The sequence below is a fragment of the Dromaius novaehollandiae genome, chromosome 2, assembly GCF_036370855.1.
Source record: "Dromaius novaehollandiae isolate bDroNov1 chromosome 2, bDroNov1.hap1, whole genome shotgun sequence".
Taxonomy (NCBI): Eukaryota; Metazoa; Chordata; class Aves; order Casuariiformes; family Dromaiidae; genus Dromaius; species Dromaius novaehollandiae.
In genome coordinates, this window is record NC_088099.1 from 98926038 (window position 1) to 98940443 (window position 14406).

General features: G+C 34.5%; 1 protein-coding gene across 2 annotated transcripts in view; it reads right to left on the reverse strand.

The window, feature by feature from the left end:
* Positions 1 to 14406, reverse strand: part of DTNBP1 (dystrobrevin binding protein 1) — a 75783-nt gene that overhangs the window by 37928 nt on the left and 23449 nt on the right. Inside the window, exon 7 of one of the 2 annotated variants that reach the window (XM_026113045.2) lies at positions 2505 to 2527. The exons of the other annotated variant lie outside the window; for it this stretch is intronic. Within the exon in view, the coding sequence (XP_025968830.1) occupies positions 2505 to 2527 (23 nt within the window). The remainder of the gene's footprint in view (positions 1 to 2504; positions 2528 to 14406) is intronic. 2 annotated transcript variants of the gene reach the window in all.

Genomic DNA, 14406 nt, shown 5'->3' on the forward strand with positions numbered 1-14406 from the left:
AGACAACCATCTACCCCATCATTCCTTAATTAGCCTATTCCAGTTGGACCCAACCTTTCTTGAATATAGCAAATCAGAATTATATGCAGTATTTCAGATAATATCTTACCAGTGCTTTGCCTAATGGTACTAATACTTCCTCATCTCAACCTTAAAATATATTAGGTAATGTACTACCAGAAGTATGTGCTTTTTAATGACTGTGTTATGCTGATACCTTAGGGTACCATGGAAGCACAGTCTAAGAGCAATATCCTGGCCTGACAGTTGGCTTTTCCTTCTCCTTCTTCTGCATCAGCTCTAGAACTTCTTTGGCCCTGTACTGAGCCATTTCAGCATTGTAAATCAACAAAAAACAAATACCAAAAGAGTGAAGAGCTTTCTCTACAAATCCAATGAGCTTTAGAAGTAGCTTAAAGCAAAAATATGCAAGAAGGAGCTACAAGTTAGACTAGGCAAGACTGCTGCTGTAGAACTGAAACATCTGTCAGCCTGTAGTCATGAATCCCTCATGACCAGAAAGCTCTTCCTCTCTTGTTTCAAGTCAGCTGATGAAATCCATCCTTGGGTACTCAGAAACTGGCTGCAGCTCCAGAAGGCTGGAAAAAGACAGGCTTAAGCCAATCTAATGAGCACCTCTGTTTCACCATCCATTTAGACCTGTTTGACATGATTGCTCTTGAACGTTTGTTAGCTTTTACTCCTCTCTTTTCTGACAGGTGCAAGCTTTTCTATTAGTTCAATGCCTAGAAAAAAAATTGAAATTAGGCTAACTATGTTTAATTCCCATTTTTAAAGATCTGTCACTGTATTGGTGCTTTTCCATGCTTCCATAGCTTCCACCAATTCATGAAGTATCCTAGAATAAATTTTATCGGTTGATTTAAAACCAGACCTAGAATATCCTCTAACCTGGTCTTTCCTTGTCAGCATGAGATCCTACTCGTTTGCCCTTGATATTAACTGTATTAGCCACAGATTGCTGTTGACCTTTCTAGTAAAGACAAAAACAAAGACTTTAGGTTTCTTCTTGTCATCCGTTTGCATTTTTCTCTCCTTGTAGCACACTAAAAATGCCCTCTTGGCTGTGATTATATCATCGTAACAGTTTTATATTATCCCAGCTAAACTTCACTATTACATTTTGGAAAACCAGTTCAAAAACCCAAGATAAATATTTATGATTCATATTGGAAATCTGTATACAACTATATCCATCACAGAGCCAGTTACTTAGTTGGGTATAAATTTCAAGGCAAAAATGTAGCTACTGCCTTCCTCCTGCATTAAATTAATTGTCTTTGTAACATACTTCTGACATCTACTGTTACAAAAAGTCTCTGTCTCTATGGGAAAAAATAAACACTAAGAGAGAAATAACATTGGAAATCATCCTCCTGACTTTCACAAAATCACTTAAAAACCCTAATCAATACAAACAAAAAACTAGAGGTTCACTGTTCTCACATGCATTAGGTACTACAAAGTTACTGCCCTGCCAAGGAACAGAATGGGCTTAGCATTATCTTTGGTTTTCCATTGAGTTAGTCTGTGTTGAAAGCCGTCAAATCAATGAGAAAAGGAGTTGTTATGGTAAGCTACAGATAAAGTGACATTTTACATAATCTGTTTTGCTTGTCTCTTAATGTTAGCTTTATTATTTTCCTTTCTAGCATTATATAAGGGTAAGATAAGATAAAGAACTGAAAAGGCAAGGAGGAATGCAGTTGATTGAAAGAAGGGCTGGAAATTTCTATTTCAAGAGACAATTAATTGGCACTAGTCAACGTACTTGACTTTCCTCTCATAAATAAATACTATTCACAAAGCCATAGTCACACCTCATTCAAAGCAAAATATAATAGCAATTCCTGAGCTGATCAAACATTAACACTAGTAAGCAAAGTAAGCCTGAATTCATCATTTACTAAAAATGGTAATATATATGTTCCATCTACACACTACAGTGACAAAGCAATAAAACATGACAGTATTCCTAGCCATTGCATATTATTTAGGACATAAACATACACGCACACACATACATATATATGCATCTCATAACCTATATCCAACAAGTTCATCGCATGTCTGATGTAACATAACACTGTGAAAATTTCCTAGAAACAACCAGACAAAAGTCTAACAAATAGCAGTCTGCGACACACATCAAAAAATCATTTATGTTAGAAAAGACAGTAACTAGTTGAAGACATGAAGTTTTTAACTTCTAAAACTGAACAGAGGGAAAGACTTAAATTAGATGAAGAATCTCGGAAACCTAGCTGGAAGGACAGTACCATCAGTGTTCTTCCTACACTTATTACTCTCCCAAAGAAATCGGTAGCAAGAACAGGTAAACTGACAAAGAAATAGGCTGCTGGGTCTGATATAAAATGACCACTATCAAATGTACTGGAATAGATTTTTACTAGTTTCACTTAATAGAAGAATTACTATAACTCTTCTAAATATTCAAGTAGAAAATTAAAAATAGAATTTACCTTTGAAGGTCTCAAGTTCCTTCCTGTTGGAGAAAAGCAGAATACAAAAAAGTGTTATGAGAAATACTACATCTAGAACCACAGACGATATTTTACATAATTTAAGAGTGATTAAAAGATAAAAATCAAAGAATTTGCATGTCATAGTTTTTAAAGCTACTACTACTAATTGTGTAAAATTGCTTATCTAAAGCAAGCACTTCAGAAAAGTGTTCTAAAATAACTCTTTAGAAAAGTGTTCTAAAATAAATCTTTATAAATTAGGCTACCATCTATTTATAAATATATACAACTATAATCCACAAAATTCTAGCTACACTGGTGCAAAAACAACAAAGACTTCTTAGGGCTTTAGGTACAAAAACATCTGTTGCTCAGGAGAGCTTTGACAATTTGTAGCACAATGAATAGTAATTAGTGTTTCATTTTCACTGATGCTACTCAAAACTCTTTGGGCAACCACGAAGGACAAAAATTTGACAATTTCACTCATTTACTTACAACAACATTATAAAGGCAACAGAGACAAATAGTGGCATTCCTCACAGGAGGAGATTTTAAAGTAAACAAAGCAACAGATACTCCACAATACTCAGCTAATAGAAAGCTAAGAGGTTAAGTCAACATCAACAGCATCCTTTTTTCATTAAGTAAGGCCACATGCCATATGCACTAGTGAAGCAATTTTGAATGGAAAGGGAATAAAAATGAGAGAAATATTTTATCAGCTTTCAAGAAATTATGAAGAAAAATATTCCATGCTCCATGGCTGCGTAGAAGTGATTTCTGATGAATTTAGTGACCAAAGAAGAATCAGGATAATAGCTTAGATAAGGCAGAATGCTGGCTTTTTCCTTACAAAGTGCTTGCTTATAACAATCTTTTCATTCTGTGGTTCACGGATTTAAGTCTCTTATACATAATAAGCCTAGTTAATTGTACTCTGAATTTTGAGTGCAACAGTAATTATAAATAAAATTAAAATTCACTTATATGGCTATACACTGGATCTTTTTTCTGTTTGGATAAAAGTGATGGATAAAAAAAGACAACATATTAGGAAAAAGGTAGCTAGAGTATAGAAATAATTTTCAAAAAGCAAAAAGTCTATAAACACACACTGAGTCAAGAAAAGCAATGACAAGAGCTATTTTGAGAAAGAAAAAAATTAAACTAAAAAGTGTAAAAAATAATAGGTGAACAAGTTAATTCTATAATTACCTGTGTAAACAATTGGTATATGCTTCTCTCTGATATCTGATCTGTTCTTAAAGTGGTCAAGTATTATTTTGCAATAGTGAAAATACAGTTGATATTCAATTAATGTATTCAAATATTTTCAAATTAACTAGCCAGAGTAACAAAGTTCTAAGAATGCATTAATTATATTATGATCTTCTTGAGATAAGGTAGCATCTGCAAAGCAGACCACAATTTAAACAAAATAGTTTTGTTTCTTTGGTCCCTGCAGCACTGCCGCATGGAGGTCTTCTGTTTTTTTTTTTTTTTTTTAATTCCTGTTTGTTAACTTACATAGACTACTACAATTTCCATAACTTTCTAGAGTTTAATTTTGTGCATTTTTACTTAGATCATATTTTTGCAAGTTAAGAGAAACATATGGGAAGTACAGAGCACATCCCTCAAAAGGCCCCATCCCATCTGACATCATCGATGTTTGAGAGCTGAGTACTCTTCTGTGTTTCTTTGCCTTTTTATTCTTGTAGACTTTGCCACTTTGGTAACAGCAAACTTACGGTGAAACTAACTGTGAACTGTAATGTTATAATTTTCACAGTCATACAGTACTAACAGGCAAGTTTCACAACATCATTTCTACAGAACAATGTAAAGAATCTGATGCCTTTAAAGTAGTCTATATTCTGAATTGGTGACTCAAATTTTCACCTGCTCATATTACTCCTGTAAGAATGCAGGCATTGATTAAGTATTTTGAGTTGCAGAGAAACAAGAGCAGGATAAAATTGTGGTTTAGAATTAAAAATTTTCATTTTTCTAATTAACAGAGCCATAAAACAATTAACAAGAGATTGAAAATATACACAGAAAAATCTGCAATGCAATGACACAACTATCAGTTCTCCAGAAAAACGCTTTCACTCACTATCCATAGACCAAAATATGTTTCATTCTCAAGTCACCCACCATATACACCATTTCACAATACATTTGCTATACTATAGTAACTCCTTCTGCTCTCTAATGGATGATACACCTCAGCATATATTCTTGAATCAAGAATGGACAAAACTGTATCGAGTCTGAAACAATCATTTTATAAGCAGGACAAAGTGTTCTAAAAGAAATGAGAGAATACATTTACCTCCACATTTTCAGTGAACATCCCGTTTTTGTTATCAAATCTCAAACACAGGTTTCTGCAAAAACGTGTGCTATACCAGGAAATAAGTTATAGTGTGATTTACAGCAGCGAAGCACGTTAGTTCTAACTTCCTGTGAATATCTTCATTTCCCGTCCTGCTTCTCCCTCCATCCCTCTCCCAAGTATAAAGGAGCTACTTACTCCCTTTTTACCAGAGAAAAAAGCTAATTCTATCATTTGCAGATCCATAACCTAATATATTTTTCCTATGCCCATGTATTCTAAACATAATTACAAAATTATTAAAACACTCTCTCAAGTTGCATTCCTTATATTTGAATAATGGTATACTATTTGATAAAAAAACAATCACAGGAAATGCACGTTTTTCCACAGCCTGACTCAAAACCGCACTGAGGAAACATCTTGTAAAAGAAAGAGGAAAAAAACAACACTGGTTGCTACTAAAAGCAGGAGGTCCTATGCCACTTGTCTCCAAAAGAGAAGACAAAACAACTACTGTGATTGCATTCAAACTGACAAACAAGATGGTAATACAGTAACTGACAGTGATATTCATTGTTTTTGTCTAAAAACACAGAATTCTCCCTTTCAAAATCCAGCAAAAATTCTTTGAATTGACCTTTTAGATGCTATCACTACAGCATCTATATATAATAAACACTCAAAGAAAATGGAGATTAATATTTGACACAACTTTAAGATCATGTTGCTCTGAGAAATTTAGAATATCTTAAATAGTACTATTAGAATACAGTAAAAGTAAAGATCTGTAGTTTAAGGATCTGTATTTCCAAATATCAACATATCAATTCATATTCAAAGGCTGATGGATCTTTACATTCTAGACAACATGAATCATCCATCACCATTTGTGGGCTCTCATAACAGCTTTAATAACAGATACTTTCAGAAATACATCTTAAAAACTTGCTCACTTAAATATGCTCTGCATCTGCAACATGTAGAATTTTTTTTTTAATTAAGTTATCCAAATAAAAACTTTTAAGCTTTGAAATTTTGATCCTAAATCTTATGTCATCTGCTTTGGTAATAACCAGGTACTAAATTTGAAGTGTAAAGCAGATTATGACTTGTAGAGACACTAGAAAAACAACTTACTTAAAATGAAATCAATATGTTTTCCAGAAGTGTCATTAAGGAGTTCTAGAAAGATATACAGAAAAAAATCTATTACAAAGTATTCCATTTCTTCACCCTCTAGTAAAGAAATAATTTTTTATTTATCCGTAAACTGGCAGGAGAAAAAACCCAAGCCACAGATACCTCCTGCTCTGTAAACCTAGAGTCCAAAAATCATCTTCAGAAGTAAATATACTGAACTTAAGAAGGAAATTATACATATTTGGAAAACACACACTCTAGAAAGATTTGCAGAGAAAGCTTTTAGCCTGGATAACTAAAAATGAAAGAGATTAAACTGAAAAAAAGTTTTGGAAAACAGTCTCCTTTTCAAAAGAGATTAAAAGGCAAACACTAAGAAACATTTCCATTGGAAGTAAGCCTGGATGAGTAGATAGGATTGCTGTCTCTTATTATTTTAGACCTTAGCATTTTAAATTACCTGCTTTGATGTTATTCATTGCTTTTTTGTTTTTGCTTTTCTCTTAATTTAAATCATTCATTCTTTGAGACCACATATTTCGCTAGGTTTACACAAAATCTAGAGCAACAGAGCCCAGTCTGACAGATGGCTTGCTAACGTCATCATACTAGAAGACAAAACTGAAGTACAATGAATCATCTCAGCTGAACAGTTCTGTCAACTGCTTCAGTTCAAAAATGTATTACTATCTATCTGTTTTCTATAGGAAGAGGTTAGCCTTCCCCCCACCCCATTTGTCTAAATAGTGTGGGGCAAGTGAAAGCTTTCCACAGTGAAATGTGTCAAGATTTTACAGTTTTGGTCTGAAAAAATTCATGTACCTTACTAGTGCATACATGAGACAGTTTTTCCCATTACTTTCAAAAATAAAAAAATTACATACATTGCCCCTAGCTACGCTCCACATGAAGATTCACAAAGCCCACAGTGTAGACACCTAAATATCTACCTAGGACTAAAGGAACTCCTGTACTAAGTGTAGTCTATAATCAGCCAAACGCATTATTCTGCATCAGACTATATGCTCCTTTTACTTTAGCTACTACATCTTAGGCTAGTGCAAACAACTCTGGCTAGTTACATAAATAAGAACATGCTTTACCTTTTCACAGTTAACAATAAGCTTTCAGAAGAAAGGAAGGTATTAATAACATAAATACCTCCTCTCTTAGTGAAAAATAAAAGGTAAGCAACCTTTCAAGTAACCTACAGGGAAGTAACCACAGTAGGAAGGCATGGAGGCACTAAAAAAAGCAACGTTGTTCCATGTGGAGTGGAACTTAATGAAGTCCATTTTCTTTCCTGAGAGGCAAGCGGCAGCACATGCTTCATCTGTTCTGGAGTTACATCCATGGAAACTGTTTGGCCATACACATAGGCAGTAATTTTCACCCCTTCATTTCCAGTTGCTAGTTTTCATAAAATAAGTGGCAGTTTAATTATTCTCTGAAATTCTACCCCCCTTAAATTCAGTTGAAAATGGTCAACAGGATGGAAGCAGGTAAAGGGCAACGGTTGTCAGGTAAGGCCCAATTGCATAAACCTGGTTTCCTACTTCTCCAAGATGATACTTAAGTCACAACTAAGATGATATTCAGGTATATTTTAATGCCTGCATAAGAAGATACACTAATCAGATTCTAGGCCCCTTCTGAACAGGACGGATTTAAGGAAACAAGAAGATAAACCCCTCTCTTCATACCATGCCTGAAGGTGGAATAGAAATAGGCGATCGTATTTCATGGTTCGCAACGACCAAAGGCAATGAAATCAAAGCCTTGTTAACACAAGACATTTTTGAGAACTCGTCTAAAACATCTTATCAAAAAAGTAGGACTTGAGCCCCAAGTACAGACGAAAAGGATATATACAGGCATTGATAAATAAAATAAATGCCACATTTTAGTCTGGAGTATTCCTTTTACACAAATTTTTATTGGCAAGATGTACAATGCATTCTGGAGCAGATTAAAACTGTATCGCCTTGAAGCACTGTTGAGAGAGAGGATAGGTCTTTTGAATTATTATTTTTAAAGTCACTCTGGAATGCTCAGGTGATCGATTTGTCAGTGGTATCAATTTCTTCATTTACAGAACAGTTGAGCTTTGGGGTTTTTGGAGGGAATATATACTTCTGGAGATCACAGGTGAAGTAAATTGTCTACAATATATAACTAGTCCCACAGCTTAACTCATATGACCACAACTTACATGAACAGTTAGAAAGCAAATACAAATTTCCAATTACACCTTCCCTTTCCCCTCAGATTTTTCACTGCAGTGTTGGATTAGTCCTGCCTTATTCACTGGGGGTAAGAGATGGATGCTAGAAGAAAAATTCTCTTGGATATCACTGATAAACAAAAATAAATCCAGAAGAAAGAATATGGGAAGAGAAAGAAAAGCAAAAGCAGGAAGGAAGTAAAGACTGAAGAAAAAGTGCTTGCAGGAAGCTTCCAGCCTTGCAAACTAGAACTTCCTGTACAAGATACAGACAATGCTTAAAGTCCCATAAGCCTTTAAATTCATGTAATGTAGGTATCACATCACTCCTCTGATATTCATTCCTTCAACCATCTAGATGATCCAGAAAGATTTACAAATTATGTAACACACCATAGTGTGGCTCTCCACAACACGCAAGTCACCTACACTGCCTACATGTCTGGCACAAAAGTGCTAAAGGGCACGGCAGCTTCCAGGTCAGCCGTTAGAGGTTCCTGTACCAATAGAGGGTGCAGACTGAGAAGGGCGGATGAGTCCTAGTACAGGACTTCCACCTCTCCAGCAACTGAACAAGTTTACCAATCCCCATCTTTTAGAAAGCGTACAGAAACTAAGCTCGCTAATTAGTGGACGTATTCTCCACAGAAGTAAGCCATGATAGAGAACTGAGAGCAGACAACAGAAGCTGTCCCACCCTTTATGCTTTTGTTAAGTAAAACAATAAAGCATACACATGGTCTCAACAAAATACCCTTACTTCAAGAAAACTCCAACTTGCACTGAAAGGGGACATCTTACCTGGAGCCACATCCAAACAGTCATTTTAAGTATTCAAACTAGCATTTAATATACATTTCTGATTTTCTATACTCCAACATTTGTTGCATACCAAAAAAGCACTATGAAGCAACAAAATATGACAGCCAGTAGCTGACAGCTAGGTTTCTAATTACCTTACCTGGATGTTTCTGCTAAAGCATCTGGCATGGAAATGTCTGTATTGTCTTTTCTTGTCTTTTTTACATCTCAGAAATTAAAAGAGCTCATGAAAGCAGGGCAATTCATGTACTTGAAATCACATTTCAAATTTTGGGCTGCTTATAAACTCAAAGATGTTTCTATTATTTCACAATTCATTCACTTTTTTTTCCTTTACAACCCCATAGACTAGCACTTTTTTATTAAAGAAAAGCAAACCTTCCCAAACACTGGAACTCAGGACAAGTTCTGCAGCAAACCCCTGATTCAACATTACCAGAACTTAATACATGCCTGTAGTGGCAGATTTCCCAAACGTTTGTTTGTTTGTTTGTTTGTTATTTTACAAGACTTAAACAGAAAGGAAAGACAAGATGTCAAAAATACTGAGTTTTGCTTAAGAGTTTACTTATCATCTAATAGTCTTATAAATTCGGTGCAAACAAGGTGAGGGATAGAATGTAACTGCAAAACTGCACATCCTGCTGTGAGTTTACACAGCATACACACACTGTTTTAAGGAGGTATCCCTAAAGAAAATTCTTAAAGATGCAGCACTTTAAATGCAAACAGCTCAGAGCTTTGTCAATACTTCTGAAAGTGGGTCATCATTCTCTTATCTTTCACCTGTAAGATGATGAAGAATTATCAGTGATTCCCTGGCTGCTCAGTTCATTACAAATTCATCTTTATATTTCTTTAAACAATGACTTTTGAAGGAGTCAAGCTATTCTCTGATCATCTTAAGATAATGAGCATCATCAGTAAACTCAAAATATCACCCGTCTCAACCCACAGAAACACTGAAAAATACCTAGCCAAATAAGAATGTAGATTAAAAAAAGATACATCCAGTGTAGTCAAACCCATCCTGCTTTAAGTTACTTAAATCAATGAGAATTTACTCCATTCAAAAAAAGTAAGACAATGTTCTCAGGTTCTAGTGTATCTTACAAAGGGCTATAACACTGACTAAGATCAATTTTCAAAATGTAACAAAATACTAGGGAATTCAATATTGACACACATATTTTATCTTCAAGGAAGGCGCAGACTGATAAAAAAGTAATAAAGTCACAAATCAATGTCAGGAATGACTGTGTGACACTAACTCTGAAAGTAACTGACACAATCAATATATTCAGACATTATAATGTCAAGACAGCATATGGATGATAAAAAGTGAGTATTAAATTTAAAAGACTTTACAAAGAAGTATGTTTACAAATGTTGAGTTGTAAATGCTATTTGTAAACAAAAATGAGCATTTAAAGAAGCTTTAATTCGGAAATTATCGGAAATTGCATTTTAAAATATTTCTACCACCTAGCAAGATCCAAAACAAAACCTTAGAGATACTGCATTTTATCTGTTGTGCCTGGTACCGATTAGTTACCAAAATGATGTAAAGCTTTAGTTCAATGACACAAAGCTGATTCAACCTTTAGTTAGCTAAAAAGCAATGACAGGTCCTTTACGCTGGATGTTGTCACAAATAAAAGCCAAATAACCAAGAACACAATACTTGTGCAACTTCTGTGGTGCACAGAAATAATTTAAGTACTATTCCTGTGTACTGAAGATTAGTATTCATGACAAAAATATTTTTTTTTCCTCCTCCCCAACTGCTTGCACATACTCTTCAGATCATTTAGGTCAATTACTACTTGGAAATACCTTTGAGACTGAACAGACGTAAGCAACAAAAACTAATAAAAACAAAAAGTACTACCAAAATACTAACAGAATTAAGCAGAAGGCAAGTTTTTCTATTTGTGTCATCTCTGAAGAAGCACAGAAGACATGTCAAGATTCTCCACCTTAAATTGTGAAATTTTATCCAATATGATTTTGCAACAGAGAATCTTTTTACTTCTATATTCAAAATGGAGCTACAGAAGTAAATGAAGTCTTTACACCATATCTTCCAACAAAACTTCAACATCAACTTCATTCCAGAAGGTGCAATGGATCAAAACAAAAGTCATTTTTCCTAACAAAAATAGCAAATGTCAACTGGTAATCAAGCTAATAGATACTACTGGAAACAAATATTACTCTAACATAATCAATGAGTAGCTTCGGGGCACACAAAAAGCATTTCTCTTTGGCGATTTCAAAAAAGAAACATACATCTATCTTGATGAAGAACAATGGGAGTCACCTTTCAGGGGCTATCATTCAAAAGAAGAGAAAAAAATAGGGCAAAATAAAAAACAAATCATTTAGCACAGAAAAGCATTCGACAATGGAATTTGAAATAAGGAATAAATTCTTAGCTTTCTCTAAAAGCTTATGTCTTCAAATGTAAGGTTTTGCAGAAGAGCTAATTCTTACTGTTTTGCTTTCAAATTAGCCACCAATTTCCATATCAGCATTACATGGAAAACAAAACCAAGCAAAACCCTGTAATACTTAAAAACTGGCGACACTTTATTTCAAAGTAACATATAATGTAAGTGCCACAAATCCACAAAAACAAAGTGGTAAAGAAGCCTGTAACCACATATGCACTCTCTACCCAAAATGCTGCATGTTGCTTTCCACACAGCACGAATGCAATTGTGGCAGAAGTTACAGCTTCTACCACTTCATGCACCCTCAATACATTCCTGCAACACAGGAATGTAAAACCTCCCTCAGGTGTTACAAATAAATATCTTTAACAACTTTTTAAACAAATTTTCAAACAAATTTTTTTCAGGTGCAAATGAAAAGGAATTACAAAGATCTTAGGAAAATAATTCATACTCAAAAGAGACAGAATTTATTAAGAGACACGCAAACTGTTGCTCAAAAGCAGAGAATGGATTTTAGTGGGACACTGACAAACAGCTAAGCCCTGCTCTCCTGCCAGAAGCCACAAGGAATGGAATACTGCAATAAATAAGGTAATATTGAGGTGAAGGGAGAATACAAAACAATGATTAAGCCAGTCCTAAGACATCTGTATCTATTATTGGTAAAATAATTCTAGACAGAGAATGGCAGGTACTAATAGATTGACAGGATTTGCAGATTATGCCTAGTAATTAGCACTACATTAAGGTGGAGAAAAATTATGTAGGATTGACATAACATTCAACATTTTCTAGAAAACATCAACAAAAGGTGCTAGAAGAGGCAGCGGATCCAACACAAATACAAACAGTCCTTAATTCCAGGTCACAAAAGCCAACAATGAAAAAATCTTTTTTGTTGACTTTTCAAAAAAAAGCCAGCCAAATTATAGCAAAAAGGTGCATGAAAAATCTCTTTATAACATGTAATTTTTGTCTCATTGCTTCAAACGAAGATCACCATGTAGAAAAGCAAAATTAAGTCACTATAAGTGAGAAAAATAATTTTGCACATTCCCACTTTGCAAATAATGCAAACAGGTGGTGAAGAGCCTGAAATCTTATTATCTGCTATGCATTCAGCAATCTTGCTCAGTGTTTTCAGACATCTGAAGCACTTACATGAACAAAATACACTAATTACAAAGCAGCCTGCTCCATTGCATTTGATGCATGCAAAATATGCATTTAGACTGTTGTTGCAGCCAAAATAAAAGTTCAGAGCCCTGACATCATGCAAAAGGAAGCATAATTACCAAAGGAACCTTTCTGACGCTTGTGCAAGCCCAGTTTTTCAGAATCAACAGGAATTCTTATTCCACATGTCTGCCCACAGAATTGCGATAACTGATATCCAGTGAGGGCCATAAAATTAATTCCAGCTAGCTATCACCATGAAAAGACTTGTGTATGCAGACTGTCAAACAGGAGCATGCGTAAGATCTCTACAATGTGAACTCTTTGTTTTGGGCATAGCAAGTTATAGCTAGACAATTAACACCTAATGAAAACTCAAATCCGGTCATTCATTGCATGTCTACCATGAAAGCTGTCCTGAAGATAATACAGTTTCTGCATCCATCCCTGTAAAACCATTAGTTATGGACTCAGGTACACAGAGTTGTAAGAGCTGAAATGCTATACTAGCCAGAAGACTGATTAAGAAGAATACAGCCTGAAACATTACTTTGATGACAATTTTGATGAGAACAACGAAACATGTACCTAGAGTCTTAGAAATACTTCACAGTACATTTAATGTTTGAAGGGAAAAAATGTCCTTATTTGAAACATTTGCAACAATGAATGTACTTTTTACTTATCAAGAATTTAATTTGACAAATTAACATGTAAAGCTTAGAAGTGTTATAAAGCTACAATTTAAATTTATCACTGTCAGATGGGAGGGAGTCATCACTGAAGACAGAGTACTGCTTCTAGCTTACCACTTGGGGAAAGTTATAGGATTTAATCAAAGTCTACAGACAGAGGTGCCTTCTTTTATGGCAACACAGTTTTGTATGGAAGGGTACTGCCCATTCCCATTTCTCTCTTCTGACCTTGCTCAATAATATTAACTTAGATTAAAAAAGATAAGAAAAAAAATAGCAGATATTTTTCACTGATACTGCAGGAAGCAAAGATAATTTTGAAAGCAGCACACAGCATAAAAATAGTAATACAAAATATTTTATGTGTTAGTGAGTTAATTGCCCAGAGTTAGGAGGAACTTTTCCAAAAAGCAGACTAGTCTGAATTGTCTATAGAATTCTTTTTGTGTTTAAGTTTTGCAGGTTTATGTTGGTCAGGCCTAACATAAACCATTCTAGCAATTACAACATTCCTTACTACTCCTTATGCACCCAAAGCAGCTAAAAAGAGGGATGAAAACAACACAAGAACATACACAAGAAATAAATTTAACACTGAAAACTGATTAAGATCACATATACATCTCCAATCTATAAAATGCAATTGCTGTAAACTTGATATCCTTCTGAATGGAAAAGTAAACCAAACATTATTCTCTTCCAGTGGCATAAAATAGTATTTCATTGGCATAGAAGTGTGTCTAACAAGAATTACTACTGTCTGTCAAACTCCCGAATCAGCGTGCTACTTACCAAAGCAGAGAATTACAAATTACTTGATAAGAAAAATTAGGGATAAATTTACATTTTAAGAACTTATTCTGTCTTTAGGTAAAGTATTTCTTTAAATGTCACCAGACAGGAAAAAATTATTCCCACAGAGGTTTGCAATATTACTAAATATTTATCTGTTGAAATATAATCTAACAACAAGAGATCCAGGACTTTAGAAATATTCCTTCATTTTTCTTATTCTATGTCTGTTCTTAAAGCAGAC